Source organism: Diadema setosum, chromosome 4 (assembly GCF_964275005.1).
Source record: "Diadema setosum chromosome 4, eeDiaSeto1, whole genome shotgun sequence".
Classification (NCBI taxonomy): Eukaryota; Metazoa; Echinodermata; class Echinoidea; order Diadematoida; family Diadematidae; genus Diadema; species Diadema setosum.
Window position 1 is genome coordinate 34,969,163 of NC_092688.1, and position 16,396 is coordinate 34,985,558.

At 40.6% G+C, this 16,396-nt stretch overlaps 1 protein-coding gene and 1 pseudogene across 1 annotated transcript; one reads left to right on the top strand and one right to left on the bottom strand.

Moving 5' to 3' along the window:
- Nucleotides 1–311: 311 nt before the first annotated feature.
- LOC140227180 (uncharacterized) lies at nucleotides 312–3,388 on the top strand (annotated as a pseudogene).
- A 2,103-nt stretch (nucleotides 3,389–5,491) lies between these two features.
- On the bottom strand, nucleotides 5,492–14,993 carry LOC140227181 (pseudouridylate synthase RPUSD4, mitochondrial-like). The gene is made up of 8 exons (XM_072307610.1): nucleotides 14,855–14,993; nucleotides 13,796–14,246; nucleotides 12,008–12,106; nucleotides 11,050–11,094; nucleotides 8,793–8,998; nucleotides 7,528–7,762; nucleotides 6,287–6,384; nucleotides 5,492–5,719 (listed from the first exon to the last, which is right to left on the bottom strand). The coding sequence occupies exons 2-8, from the start codon at nucleotides 14,214–14,216 to the stop codon at nucleotides 5,528–5,530; spliced, it is 1,296 nt and encodes a 431-aa protein (XP_072163711.1). The 5' UTR covers nucleotides 14,217–14,246; nucleotides 14,855–14,993; the 3' UTR covers nucleotides 5,492–5,527.
- Nucleotides 14,994–16,396: the final 1,403 nt, after the last annotated feature.

Sequence of the window (16,396 nt, forward strand, 5' to 3'; positions counted from 1 at the left end):
GTCCACTGCCTGAACCGTCTTCGTAGTATAATAGTACACACAGCCGTCGATGAGGGCGTAATGTATTGATAAAGCGGACCCCGAAGTCGCGCGATTTGTGGGGATATCGCATTAGTGCCCTCAGCGAGTCTCGCACTCAGTGAGAGATACAGCCGTAAAAAAGGGCCAGAATCTGGACTAGTGCGAACGGTGCATGTGGCCGTGGAATTACATCGAACTGTCAAGACGCCGTGAACATCGAACTGTTAAGACGCCGTGAACACGAGTCTGGAGGAGAATACATCGGGAGTCGCTGTCAGTTTGAAACCAAAATGCCGGGAAACTGTCATTTTATTGAAGCTTGGCTGAATAATTCAGCTTACAGCGAATGGATTTTGAAAGTGAGTACAGATACAGGAATAGCGAGATGCAGTGTTTGCCAGTGTAATTTCTCCATACGCAACATGGGTGAAGCTGCGCTGAAGAGCCATGCGAAGAGTGACAAACACAAGACGAACATTCAAAATAAGAGTGAGTACCTTACAATGTCTTCGATATTTTAGCCTCTCATATTTCTTTTTTTCAACGATATATTATGTTTTTCAGATGTAATATTAATGTAGTTGGACACTGGATTGTTATGGTAAAAAAACAAACGAACAAACATTATTCTTGTGATCGCCTTAATTTGCAAAGCCGCTGGCATGCCCTGGACCTGGGACTGCACTGGGCCGCAGCGGCTGGTGCGACCTGCTTGGCTGCTTACGCAGCTCTCGCAAGCTAGCGCTAGCGCGGCTGAAGGAGTCACTTGCAGGAAAAAAAAAAATTGTAGGAAAAAAGCTTTTTTTAACTTTGAACTACATTAGATTTCTGACAATTTAAGCGATATTGTTAATTTTAAAAATTACCTATGTCAAACGACAAATGGTGCATGTGCGTAATTAATCTAATGATATGGGAAGAAAGTCTATGTGTAGATTTTTTTTTCTCCCCCTTTTTTTTATGTAATGTAGTTATATTATTCAGAGCCCCGAATCAAAAGTTAATGAGCCAATCTCAAAATGTGTTCATTTGTTCATGACATTGCACCATGGATTTACTCTTGACTTATTCTTGTTTTGTTTTGTAGAATCAACAGTTCTCACAATCAACACATTCTTCAAGCCAAAACAACAGATGGGTTCATCAGTTCCATGTGTGCAATATTCTGATGCAAGTACAAGTGCTTGTGCTCCATCTTCCAAAGTAACACCTAGTCCAGTTGTCGCTGTTGCTACCAGAGAAGATACGCTGAAAGCAGAAATTCTATGGTGTCTGAAGGTAGTTGAAGACCATTTGTCATTCCATTCCTGTCATCATAACAACATCCTATTCCAAAGAATGTTTCCCGACTCTGCAAATTGCTAAAGGGTTCCAGTTATCAGAAAATAAATGCCGGTACCTGACTGTATTTGGTTTGGGCCCGTATGTGCAAGACCTCCTGTGTGACAACATCACGCAATCAAAGTACATGTACTATGTGATACTGTTTGATGAAAGTCTAAATCAGAAGCTGCAGAAAAAGCAGATGGACTTCCTCATCAGAACATGGCAGCATGGGCAAGTTTGTACTCGATACTTGACGTCTGTGTTTATCGGACATGGCTCAGCTGTTCACCTGATGGAAGAAATCAGTAAAGTTCTTCACACAGTTGGTTTGGACAAGTTACTGCAAATATCCATGGATGGTCCCAATGTCAATTGGAGGATGTATGATGACTTCACGCGACAGTACACTACTGACTTGAACCAATCCATCCTGAATATCGGCTCATGTGGGCTCCATATAGTTAATGGAGCTTTCTTGACAGGTGCCAAGGCCGCTGAATGGGAGGTGGACAGCTTTCTATCATCCTTGTACTACTTGTTTTCTGATTCCCCAGCCAGAAGAGAGGATTATCAGAAGATATCTGGAGATCATACCATGCCACTCAAGTTTTGCAAGACCTGATGGCTGGAAAACCTTCCTGTTGCCGAGAGAGCAATCAACATCTGGGAGAGTGTATGCATGTACGTAAAAGCAGCAGAAGAGAAGAAAATTCCTCACCCAAAGAACAAGTCCTTCGAAACTGTTCTGTAATGTACTCGCATACCAGATTTTGTGGCAAGACTGCACTTCTTCATATCAGTGGCAAAGCTGATTAATCCTTTCCTGACTGACTACCAGACTGATGCACCAATGTTGCCCTTCTTGGCTGAAGACCTCACTCGCATGCTTGCATCCGTTATGCAGCGATTCTTGAAGCTGGACAGGAGCACCATAACTTCTCCTTACAAGATAATGCAGATAGATGTCAGTGATGAGGCCATTCAGCTTCCTTTGACCGAGATGGACATCGGATTCTACACTGAGAAGAAGCTGAAGGATCTGACAGGGAAAAAGATCATCAGTGACCGCCAAGTTCTTGAATTTCACACACAAGCCAAGAAGTTTCTAGCTGCTGTGACCCGGAAGCTTATCGAGCGATGTCCGCTGAAGTATGGTCTAGTGAGAAATTTGGGGTGCTTCAATCCTCGGAACATGGCGAGAGACAAGGACAACTCGATGACGAAACTGAAGCGGATGCTTAGCACCCTGAGTGACGCAAATAGGCTTGAGGACTCATGTGATGATATCATCAGGGAATATGCCGAAGCATGTGATGAGGCATCAACAAGTCCAGAGATGCGAGACTTCGATGCAAAGAAAGACAGATTGGACTCTGTCATGTGCCAGTTCCTTTCCAGGTCTCGGTATTCAACAATATTGAATGTAGTTCGCATGATGCTCATATTGTCCCATGGACAAGCCTCTATCGAACGAGGATTTTCTGTTAACAATGAAGTGGAGGAGGTCAACCTCCAGGGACAGTCGCTTGTATCATTGAGGGCCATTTACGACTATATCAAGCATGTCGGAGGTATTGACAACATCAAACTTGACAAGTCCATCATGTTGGCTGCATCTGCAGGTCGCCAGCGTTATCATATGTACTTGGACGATGAGAGGCGCAGCAAAGAAAAGGCAAAGAAAGAAGGGAAGCGAAAAGCGCTGATGGACAGTTTGGATGGACTTAAAGCCAAACAAATCAGACTGCAAGCGGATGTGAAGAGTCTCAATGCCTCAGCAGACAAGTTTGCTGAGGGAGCAGAGGCCAAAGGTAAACTGACTTCCATCTCGAAATCAAACAGTCTAAGACGAACCGCCAAAAAAAAAAAATGTCACAGCTTGAAGAAGTACAGAAAGAGATTGATGAGCAGCTGGAGGCAATTAAGAATTCATAAATAATGGACTTTGACCAGTTTGTACATGTACAAATGATCTTTCAGGAACAATTACCCAAAGATTAATGAACAGGTGAATGTCATCAAGAATTCTTAAATAATGGACTTGGGCAAGTTTTCAACAGTTGTACAATGTAAATAATCATAATCATCCAGGAACAATTGCTCAACGCCACCATGCAGTGTGTAGGAGTATCTTTCAAACAGCTAGAGATGTCTCATGAAAAGAATTTATATTGACCAGCTATGGAACAAGAACTCACAAGAAGATGTGAGTAGGCCTACATGTAATACAGTGGAACCTCATTGTGGAACTACAGTGGAACCTTATTGACCAGCTAGCGAAACAAGAACTCACCAGAAGATTTGAGTAGGTCTTCATGTAATACAGTGGAACCCCATTGTAAAGAGCACAAGTTTCCTTGTCACATTTCTTTGTATACTATTGTATTTTTATCCCAGAGAGAGCAAGGTTTTGATATAAAGAGGTAATTTTTCTCGTCCCAATGATCTTGTTATAATGAGGCTCCACTGTTATGTTAGTTGTTGAAATCATGATTGTTGATGGTACGTGTATGTGTTTTTACATGCCCTTTAATGTTAAGTGTTGGTGAAATCATAATTGTTGATGGTACGTGTATGTGTTGAAACGTGCCCTTTGCTTTAAATTTTCAGTTCATCACGTAAAATTGTATAAAAAGTCATGGAAAGGTCATGAAATTCTACCTTAAAAAGTCATGGAAAGTCATGGGATTTCATTAATTAGAAAGAGTATGAACCCTGAACATGCATTTGTGCGTTCTAAGCAGTTGCTTAGGGAATCAGGATGTTTGATGCATTATAACCCGAAACTTCCATTGTCGGTTGCCACCGATAGAAGCACAGTTGGAGTGGGTGCAGTGCTTTCACATATCCTTCCAAATGGAGAGGAAAAGCCCATCCAATTTGCATCACGAACGCTGTCACAGACAGACCGGAAATATCTGCAAATAGAGCGCTAGGCACTGGATTGTACGGTTGCAAGTTCATGTTGATCACAGACAACAAACCGCTAGCAGCATTGCTTGGACGGCATTGAAGTCTACCGTCTACCTATCCTTGCAGCAGCACGTATGCAGCGATGGGCCACCGCGAATCCATCATAAGTTGACAGTAGACTTGAGAGATAATGACATCACCTCTTCCACTTTGTAGATGTTGCGACGAGTGCTTGCGTGAAAAAATGTGCAACATTAACCCTAAAAAGACTGGGCTATTTTGGTAGCTCGAAAAACTGGGGGGGGCCTAAAGGGCCCCCCCTTAAGATCTCGGCCGTGGATCGCACGATCGCCGCGGAAATTTGCACAATGGTAGTGTGCGATGTAATCTACAAGATCGTATATTTAAATTTTACAAAATAGTCTTCTTTTATTTTATTTTGATTAATTATGCTAATTTATGCGAGAAATCAGACTCTTTGATCTAAATCAGTAAATAAAGCTCCAAAAGTGCTCATTTTTGGTCTAATTATTCTTTGTGGCATTCTTAGCAAATGTACTTGAAAAAAAATTCGGTATCAAAATTGATTTCTTATGTGTTTTATTGTTTTATGAATTTCGTATGTATTTCTTTGTTTTTTCGACCTTTTGTTTTGTTTTTTTAACAAAATTTGTGGCAGACACTTTTTGAAGCATAATACTCCTAAAACAAATTAATTTTAGCCATTGAGAGTAAAAATAAGCATATTTATATGAACCATGTGAAAAAACTCAATTCGCATTGACTTTGTACACAAAATCACATTTTTGAGCCATTTTCGGCCTCACGTGCATGTACAAAAAGTTATGTAACTTCAGAACCGTAGCCCCGGGCGTCACAAATTTGGTGTCAAAATGTGCAGGAAACTCGAAAGAAAAAAGTCATAGAGCATCGCGGCGAGAGCATTGCGTGTTGCAGAGTAATCGCGCGAAATGTCGAGGGGGGGGCCTTTTAGGCCCCCCCCCCCAGTCTTTTTAGGGTTAAACTTCAATAACTTCCTGATGTTGGGCCCAACTTTGGCAAAACTTCTACTCAATGTAATAAGTCCATCTGTCTTTACTGTCTTTATTTAAGCTAAAGTACAGTTGTAGCTTGTACATAGTGTACATAGTAAGGAATAATTGCACTTTTTAAGCACTATACCTTCATGATGTAATTCAAATTGTAAAATATTACGTAACATTACAGAGTCACATAATATCATTTCCAATCATCACTCCTCTCTTCATCACGGATCAAACTTTAGTTTCAGTCTTTTCATGTTGTGGCCGAAGTGCCACGGCACCTTGGTTGAGATGGAGATGTTCCTCCCGTTGAATGTGTGCGGGATGATGAGCTGCCGGGCATGGAGGTGCATCGGTACCGTCCGGGCCTTGGGCTGGGTGATGCCCAGGGAGCGAAGGATGCTGTCTGTCAGTCTCTGAGTATTTTTAGGAATTTTTTTTTAAAGAAATGAAGCATAAAAAGAGCATTTATCAATGAATGCCAATGCAAACACATTTTGTTACATAATTTGCTTTGATTCCAGAATGCATTCACACTGCACATTCTTTAATATTTGTTTCTACAGAATATATGCATTAAAACAACAGGGTAACAACATGTCTTAATTTTTTTCTCAGGAATGAAGCATAATGGGAGGAATTCATCAGTAGAAATGGAAACATCATTATATAATTTGCTCTGATTCCAGAACACATGTTCATATAGCATACATTCTGAATGATATATTCCTACAAAAACTTGCATTGAAAACGATACAGTAACTATCATATAGACAAATATATGCATAAAACCCAGATCTGGTAAGCAAATAGTGCAAGCTAAATAGATCATGAACACCTAATAAGCTACTTTTTTATCTTCTGGTTTCATGCTACGTGCAGTGTTACAATACAGTTCTGAGATCTCCACGCAGGAACACAATTCAACCACTGGAGTTTTATGAAAAGCGTAGTCTCACCTAGTGGAATGTGTATCAACATACCTGTGGAGCCAGCTTATTCTGGTGAGAGTACTTGTGGTCACCCAGGATAGGGCAGCCCAGGCCTTGGGCAAGGTGGACGCGGATCTGATGCTTGACCCCTGACACAATATACAGAGAACACGTGAAATAAAATCCTATTCAATGGCCAATGCATATCATGATCACTGGAATTCTCTACCTCCACACTCCATTACTAATAAAGTAGCTACTCTGGTTGCAGCTTACAAGAAGTCAGCAGCTAGTGATTCCCAGGAGGTGTTCATGAAACACACACTTACATTGTATTGGTCTGAAATGGTGGCATGAAGAAAATGACAGAATTCAGCTACTATATATGCCAAATATTTCACAAGGTTTTTATTTTCACAAATTTTGCGAGTTGGATGCTATTTGTGAATTATAAAAACATGTGAAAATATTAACTCTGATCCAGACATGAATGTAACGTTCAGTACTGTACTCCACAAACATGAATTTGTCCACTCCAAAATTGTTGGGAAGTCCCAATTCGCAAAAAAAAAAAAAAATTAAGACTTGATATGGTGTATACAATAAACTCAATGTACTCAGGAGCAGGGTGTGTTATTCAGGAGAATACTGTGTCTGCAACAACAAGCTATACAATGTGATACATCCGGCCCCTGAAAAGAGTTAAAAAGGTTCTAAAACCAGTCAACTGGCAAACAATAGACACATAACAGCAGCCTAACATCCATTCCTCTTTGAGATCCCACTTCAATCAGTCCATTTATTGGCTGGTTTTTGCTATTTTGTTGCCATACACTGCATGAACTGCAGTTGCTGCTCTTCCAAAATCACAATGGCATGCTGCATTGAATTGAGCAAATAAAGTACCAAGATTAAAACGTACAGAAAAGACAGTTAACTCTACGTGTGCCATGGTGCAATCCCCCTGTATACCGTATTACTCTAAAGATCGCAATGCATGAGAGCTTTTGGAAAACATGTAACATTTCGTAGAAGCGTTTCTGCGAGGAATGCAGAGCAATGTTGCAGATAAAATTGCATCTGCTGTGAGGTAAACACTATGACACAGCTACGACTATTCTTCTTGCCAATTGCCAGCGTTCAAAACATCGATTTGTTTGAGTGTGTGTCGCGAGTTTGAGCAAAATTTGCAAAGTTGGCACTGAACTGGGCGTGAGAACATGGCACACACAGAGCTTAAAAACAAAATCAAGACTGTATCTCAGTATCTTTGTGTTGAATTTTATAACTACCTGTGCTGGGTTCAAGTTGCACCAGAGCACAATTGTGATGGTAGTGGAGGACCTTGTACTTGGTGATGGCCGTGTGCGCATCCCTGTCGCGCCCCAAGCGCACGCCCCAGCTCTCGGGGTAGACGTCGCCGAGGTCCGGCTTGACCACCATCCGGTGCTTGCCGGCGACCTCCTGCTCCTTCATTGGCATGTCCAGGATGCCTTCCCGGGGGCTGGGCACGCCCACAGTGATGACCTGCCGAGACGAGAGTGAGAGAGAACATGTCTTTGGTTGCATTTGTTTGCTCTGCTAATCTAATGCACTGGCAAATGAAGGTAAGCGCATGTTACATCCTGCAGCCACCAATTTCTGTTGTCTTATTTTTTAATCAAAGTTTTGGTAAACTCTCTTTCCCCAACTTCTTCTATTTCTTCTCAAACACACTTTAATACTTTAAGGGTAGACTCCCTTATAACACATCTAAATAAGTCACTAAAACAGACTGGATGATACTACCTCTTTCTTCCCTCATATTTCACTTTTTGTACTCAATCTACTAAAAATAGAATTTTGGACAGACTTTGATTAGCCCTTCCAGTCACACTGTATTGTGTACAATTGTAGCCAGCACTTGTTAATTTAATAGCACGCTAGTTACATTTTTCTCAGTGTGAGGTTGTGCTGGTTCGATACATGTCTTTAATTTTTATCACTGAATTCACATCGCATTTTCTTCCAATAAACAATTTGTAAATATCTTCATGGCGTTACTAGAAGTGTACACAGTGATGACAACCACACTAAAACACAGACAGGGCACAATGCCTGCAAGCAGGGAGTTTATGGTTAGAGCATCGACCAGAACAACTGAAAAGAAATGAATATATTACATTTTTTTACCATTTACAGTCTATCATATAATAGAATATGAAGAGTTTGACCACAAAAGGGGTTAAGTGCCATTTTTGAACAATTTAAAGAAATAAAGTCCATCATAAGATACTGCCAAATATAAGCTCTTCAATACTTACACTTGCTGCTTTAATAACAATAAGGATTATTCTTGAGGCTATGATAAAAACAAAAAAAAAATCCTACATTTCTTTCTTCCTTTTTTAGCAGGTTTCATCGCAAATATCTCAAATTGACACAAATGGAGTAAACTTGTTTTGCAATGAAACTCCTTACAACAATCAAACATTCTTTGACTGCACAAAACTCTGGAAAAAAAAAAAAAAGATTCAAACTAGTGCACCTCTGCTCTGAAAGAGGAAAGACTAAATACCCAATATCTCTTGATGATCTCTCTCTTCCGGAAGAGTTCGTGGAGTGCCCTGGCGGTCATCTCTGACCTGGCCAACAGAATGACCCCTGTAGTCTCTTTGTCCAGCCTGTGGATCAGGTGAAGCTCTGGCTGGCTTTTGGCTCTGTCCAATTTGCGGGCCAGCCAGGGAAGGAGACTATCTATACTATGCCTGACACCAGGTCCACCTGGCAAATCAAAACAAAACAAGACAGGAAAATATATGATATGTCTGAATTTGGTCAAAGGGATAGTGTCCTGAACTCCAGCTCATGAGGTTGTTTTCTTTTTTTGTTTTTTGTTTTTTGTTTGTTTGAACCTCCATTACAACAACAACAACAAAAAAAGATTCATCATATAAATTCCAATGGTTTCTGAAATGCATAGAAACTAATTTGTAAAGATTAAGCTTCCTCCAAAAGTCACATAAGATAAAAGAGAATAGAATTATTGAAAATGTAATGCCTCTGGCACTCTTCACTCAGAAAGTAGAGGTAGCACATATCTCTAACCATACACTAAGTCACATTGACCATGAATATAATGGGCCAATGCTCTTTTGAGCAAAGGTTTACTTAATTGATAATGATCTCTTTTGAATAAAGTCAGTCAAATATGTACCCAGCAGTTTGGCATGTAAACAAGGAAAAGTAGAAATTACGCGGTGCGTAATATATGTCCCCGCCGGAAGTAGCATTTAGTAGCAAAATGTACAATATAGGTAAAAAGATCAAGGTCAAAGGTCAAAGAAGTCAAAGGTCAAAATTCTATGTAGAAGTTTTGAAGCCCTCACCTAGTGCCATCACATAAAGCAAACGGAATCGAAATCGGGTTAGAAATGGCGAAGGAGTAGCATTTTGTAGCCAATGTACAATATAGGTAAAAAATCAAGGTCAAAGGTCAAAGAAGTCAAAGGACAAAATTCTGTGTAGAAGTTTTGAAGCCCTCACCTAGTGCCATCACATAAAGCAAACGGAATCGAAATCGGGTTAGAAATGGCGAAGGAGTAGCATTTAATAGCAAAATGTACAATACAGGTCAAAAATCAAGGTCAGAGGTCAAAGAAGTCAAAGGTCAAAATTCTGTGTAGAAGTTTTGAAGCCCTCACCAAGTGCCATCACTTAAAGCAAACGGAATCAAAATCGGGTTAGAAATGGCGAAGGAGTAGCATTTTGTAGGCAATGTACAATATAGGTCAAAAATCAAGGTCAAAGGTCAAAGAAGTCAAAGGTCAAAATTCTGTGTAGAAGTTTTGAAGCCCTCACCTAGTGCCATCATATAAAGCAAACGGACTCGAAATCGGGTTAGAAATGGCGAAGGAGTAGCATTTTGTAGCCAATGTACAATATAGGCAAAAAATCAAGGTCAAAGGTCAAAGAAGTCAAAGGTCAAAATTCTGTGTAGAAGTTTTGAAGCCCTCACCTAGTGCCATCATATAAAGCAAACGGAATCAAAATCGGGTTAGAAATGGCGAAGGAGTAGCATTTTGAAGCAAAATGTACAATATAGGTCACAGGTCAAGGTCAAAGGTCACAACTGAAATTCTTTATAGAAGTTTCAAAGCTCCCATGTAGTGCTATCATATAAAGCAAACAGAATCAAAATCGGGTTAGAAATGGCGAAGGAGTAGCATTTTGAACATTTTGATCACACACGGACGCACGGACGGACGCACGGACGCACGGACGGACACACGGACGCACGGACGCACGGACGGACACACGGACACACGGACACACACACGTACGGAGCCCGTTTCATAGTCCCCTGCTCGAACTCGTTCGGCGGGGACAAAAAGGCAAGCAAACCTCTAAATTGTCAAATTTGCAGTTTTAATCTTAAAAATCAAGGTGGAAAAGCATGGTCCTTTCTCCATTGGAGTATCCCTTTCTGCTACATCTCATTCATTCAGTCATTTTTTGCATGGCATAATGTGCCTGGTTGATACCATTTGCCGACTGTAGGTAATTAGATGGACCACTTCAACGGGTTAGCACCCTGCTCTTTACGATGAATGAACGAATGAAGTAGGATACATGTGCATGAATTGTGACTAACTCACATATGGGTCCTCCATTTAATGTTTTATCTGAGGGACAGAGTGTCTTGCCCCTTACTAGAGGGGACGGTATGATTACACACAACACTGCTCAGTTAAACTAGGAAATAATCCTCGAGTGATTTGGACTGGTAGGCAGATGCACTATCGACTGATCCAATACCATAATACACAACATACCATGTACCGGTAGTCCATATGGTTTGTCCAAAGCGATGATGTCACCTGTTGAGTGTGATAAGGAAGGTTCAAATCTTATTGAGAGCACCAAGAGCAGTGATGATGATGATGATGAGAGTATTCAGTTATCCTGACAATGTGAGTTAAATACTGTATACGCTGAATCTTTCACGAGGTTTTTATTTTGGAAAATTTTGCAGATCAGACACTATTCGCGAATTTTAAGACACATGAAAATATGGACTCTCCTCCGGATATGAATGTGATGTGCCATTCAGTACTGTCCTACACGAAAGCGAATTTAACCACTTGCGAAATCATCTGGAAGTCCCGATTCATGAAAATATAGATTTGCTAAATATATGGCGTATACAGTAGTGATGATGGTAATAACAGTATCATACAGCTGTAGCAATGAAAATATTACCAGAAATAGTGTCATGAAGAACAAAGGACGAGAAGACAAAGAAGGAGAAAAGGGAAGAAAGAAGAAAAGAAAAGAAGAAGAGTAATAGCAATTATGATGATAATGATAACATCTTTGTGTCTTTGTATCTTTGCACAAACATGACAGCACAACTGTAGTACCAGTAGTCTTCTCATCCGGCCATGGCTGCACGGAAACTTTAAAAACTCTCGAACTTTTAAAAACTTTTGAACTTAACCAATTTTCCTTAAACTTTCACTGATGTTTTCTATTAATATTGCTGCATTCACTCAATACACACATACATTGTATATTTGAGTGAACTTGTCCTTTCAGTGGTTTCTCAGGTTAAAAAAAAACAAAAACATTTGATTTGTGATTTGATTTGATTTCATTTCATTTCATTTCATTTCATTTCATTTCATTTCATTTCATTTCATTTCATTTCATTTCATTTCATTTCATTTCATTTCATTTCATTTCATTTCATTTCATTTGTGATTTGATTTGAATTGATTTGATTTGATTTACCATCATCATAGATGACTCTCTCCCTCAGTATGCTGGCAACTACACCTCCAGTCAGTCTGCTGAGATCTCTTGTCTGGTGTCTGAGGTTTCTGGCTTTTCCTGTGTTGTCCAAATCGAAGAATACAAACAAATAGTAAATTATGTTACAGTATCAACTGGTATGCAGTAAATAGGGCAAGCCGTTACACAATCAGCATGAGAAGATTTATCCTTTTGGATAAGGTTAAGACATCCCTCTGGTTAGCTGACTGCTTCCTTATGTACAACAGTGTACTCAATCACAGAAGATATATATGCAAGTGACTATACAAGTGGAAAACACACTGAATGTCTATTCACAAATGACGGGGAAAAAAATCCCTCCACATTCTTTCTTTAATCTCTGGAGGCTTAGATTGCCGTTATTGTTTTGGTACAGACTGAAAAAATGTGAAATAAAGTATTTCTTTATTCTTCGGATAATAAGATTTTTGTTTATGGTCTGTTCGTTCCTCATCTTTCAAATGGTCCACATTGCAAGTATACATGTAGCTATGAATGTGCCTTATATCTACTACTGCATGTATGAATGTTTGCCACCCTCAACAAGTGGAATTGTTTGACATCACTGTGAAGGGATGTTTGTTTGCATGATGTTCATCAAATTATATCAAAACATAAACCTACAAGAGGGCTAACTCATTGAGTCTCTTTGATCATTCAGCAGAAAGTTTAACATAAATATCAAAACTGACTGTTGGTAATGCTCAAAAGAAGATTGATAAAGCAATGAACCTCTAATCAATACCACGGCAACCTTCAAAGACTGTTTCAATTGAAACTAGAGTAACTACGGCAGTATGCGGCCTTGCAGCCGTTCGCGGCAGGTACAGCATACACGGTAATATACTGCTACATGTAAACACAGCACTGCACTGAGTATGCACACTACACATATACTAACACACTAGCAATCAACAAAAACCAACCATTAGAATGGGCATGATCTCTGACGAAAGTGAAATTTTCTCACCTAAATGACAACATATCGCATCCAAAATGAAATTTTCGGTACTTCTTAACATAACAGTTAAGAAACAATGGTCCAAGAAACTGGATTTTTTGTCGTTTTCTTGATGTTCATGGATTTTGAAAACATATCCTCACGTAAAATAGAACTTTCGCGAGCCGATGTGGGCCACCATTTTTTTCGGAAAGTGGATGTTACCATCGAAAAAAATGAGAAAAACACGAGAAAGACATCAACAACACCGCCAGATTTGCGATCTTGTTTGCGGCCAATGCATGTGCGCCCGCTATTTTCACGTGCTTTCGCAATGGGAATTGGCGCTTACGCAATGTTCGCGAGACATGTGAAGGCGTTCAGCTACAGATCGCGGAGCACGCGCGTATTGCATAGGGATTGTACATCATGCCGCAAGCAGAAATACTACGTCGCATATCGCCCTTAATGGCGAAAATTGTGCCGGGTTTTGCCCTGGTAAATCATGAAAACTGCATTGGTCAATGGTAAATTTCTTTTATGAAAACAGTTGCGTTAATTAATAATCTTGTCTATGATATATGAAATGGTTGAAGATAATTTGTCTGATTTGTTTACAAGTTGGAAAAACCCTTAACAATGCTTAAACTGCCGCAAACGGGATATTTTACTCTAGATTAAGTATAATTCATTAAACATGAGAAGAAGATAACAACATAACTGAAGCTGACAATGTACAATGAAGAACAATATACAAAGCCAGTTTTGAAAACAAATCCCTTATCCAAAGAATACTTAAGTCTCACTTTTGCTTGGGCTTTCCTCCTCCTCCTCCTCTTGCCCCTCCCCCTGCTGTCCAGGGGCCTTGCCCTTTCCCATCTTCTCCTGGAGTTGCTTGCGGATCCTGGCAGACAAGGTGACGGCCTGATTGGGGTCTGCATCCTTCGAAAGCCCCATTCTCTCCAGCGTCATCCACAGAGTCTTTTTGTGAGTGACCTCGCCATCGACAAAAACGTCTCTGGAGGCAGACCCAGCATCAGCAGCTGTCTCTTTCCCTGGTTGCGATTTGGTCAAAGGCTTCTTTTGAGTGGCAGAACTAGCCCCTCGCGGGAGAACCATTCGCGGGGTTGTCGACAACAGACGTCCACATATATGCCGTCTTGGATCGTTGAGAATGACCTGGCGCAGTGCCAAGTAAAGTCTTTCACAATTCCCAGCAAACGTCATGTTGTTTCAGGGTGTGGTCACTGGCTGGTCCTGGAAAGATGATCAACAACAAAGTCAGCAGATCATAAGATATGCTTAATTCTAGTTTTCAGTCATAAAAACAGCCATGAAACCATTTCAAGAATGCACCAAGTTTATATCAAACTAGATTCAAAGTTACACTTCATCATACACTGTTTGGTATACAGAGCTCAGAGACAGCACGGACATATGGGGTCAAACAATGAGCACAGGTGTTCGAACGATGATCGCAGCGCAGGCGTTTGAATCAATCATGCTATTTTGCTTCGGCAATTTAGGCAGTCGAAAAGTGGGCAACCATACCAACTTGCTTTATCTGTTTATTCATGCGTGCATCAACATGATCTGAATGTGCATTCGTGCACCTGATTCCAGCCCAAGCCATGCATGTATAACAAAACATTGGTAATCAACTAACAACCTCTACTATAATTAGATCTAGATTTCTAGAAGTAAAATTAATTTAAATGTAAACTTTACTGTGAAAGTGATCGGTTTGCACACAAGTGAATACATCGTATATGCACTAACACAGATAAGCATACATGGGACTGTACAATAATTTTGGTCACGCAATTTTGCAGTTCAAAAATGATACTTTTCGCAAATATACTCACAGAAAAGGAGCATGTTTGTGAGGCAAAAGCTTACTGCGATAAGCTATGTCGCTGGACATACCAAACAAAGCTACTAAGATTGCCTCAACAGCCAAAGCCAAGCCATTGATTCTTCCTCATAGAAACACAGCATGCAGCACAGATGTTGACTGACTGCTGATCATGAGTGTGTGTACTGTTATACAAATGATGCACAGGATAGAGTGCGTTAGTGTAGGCGTAGTGCACTCGAGGGTATTTACAATTGTGAAACATGCACGAGGCGAAGCCGAGTGCATGTTGCACTACATTGTAAATACCCGAGAGTGAGCTACGCCTACACTAACGCCACGAAATAATCCTGTGCATCATTTGTTTTATAAAATGGGTCGAAAATTCGAAAACTAACATCATTATTCAGCGTTTTTCACGTACCTCTGTGGGTCAAGACGTCCGAAGATGTTCGTCCCAAACTTTTACGCACGTCGCACTCGCGGAAGTCCCGCACATACAGTATAAGTATAATGGGGGTTGGGTTTCCGGACACCCGCATGAAAACTTACTTATTTTCCATAGAATATGCACCCTTTACCTTAAAGACTTGATATAGACTCCTCATATAGGCCTACTAGACAACATACTCTGAAAACGGCGTGAGAATTAACCTGCTAAATCGTTGGATTTGCTCTTCAAAGTGACTCCATGTACGCGTCCGGTCTCATAACGCTTGGTCTACTGTACTGTACAAAGTGTACATACACAGTACAGTATACGTACGTACGCCACATATGTTATGCACAAGGGAAGACGTAGACAGGCCGGCCGGCCGGCAGCAGCCCGAACTAGAAGTTGTTTACAGGATTGACAGCGCGTACGCGTATGCATGCAATTCATCAAAGGAGCCGCCGCGCGCACAGACGATCGGCAATCTACCATAGGATTACAGGCAGTGCAATAGTACTGAAGTAAAGGAAGGAGGTGTGTCTCATTTCAGAGCTTCCTATTGGCTACATTCTTGAACCCATTTTATAAAAATAAATGGTGAGCACGCTACGCACGTGGCGTACAGTAGGCCATAGATGGGACGCGGACGTTACGTGGGTCATGTCTGGGATCCAGTGTGTGTACACATGTGTGTACACGTACAAATGTGTATGATACCTCTTCGCCTAGATGTAAACGCCTTTAAATTGATACAGTCAAACCTTCCTTTGCGGCCACCTGTCATATACGGCCAAAAAAAAAAAAAGGAAAGAAAAATCACAGGGAGAATCTACAGGGGTCACCGAACTATGAAAAGGTCACCTTTTGGGACGTCGCGAAATAGGAAGTTGAGTGGCCGCTGTAGACAGGTTCGACGTAATAGCGCACTGCATGTTTTTCTCTAATCTTTGCTAACAAATGGTCCTCATAATATTATGGCATACCGCAAGCACGGATAAGGGCAACACAGGGGATGTTGTTGTGGAGAACTTCTCGCAAAATGTTCATTCTTTTCTTCTTCTTCTTCTTCTTCTTCTTCTTCTTCTTCTTCTTCTTCTTCTTCTTCTTCTTCTTTCTTGT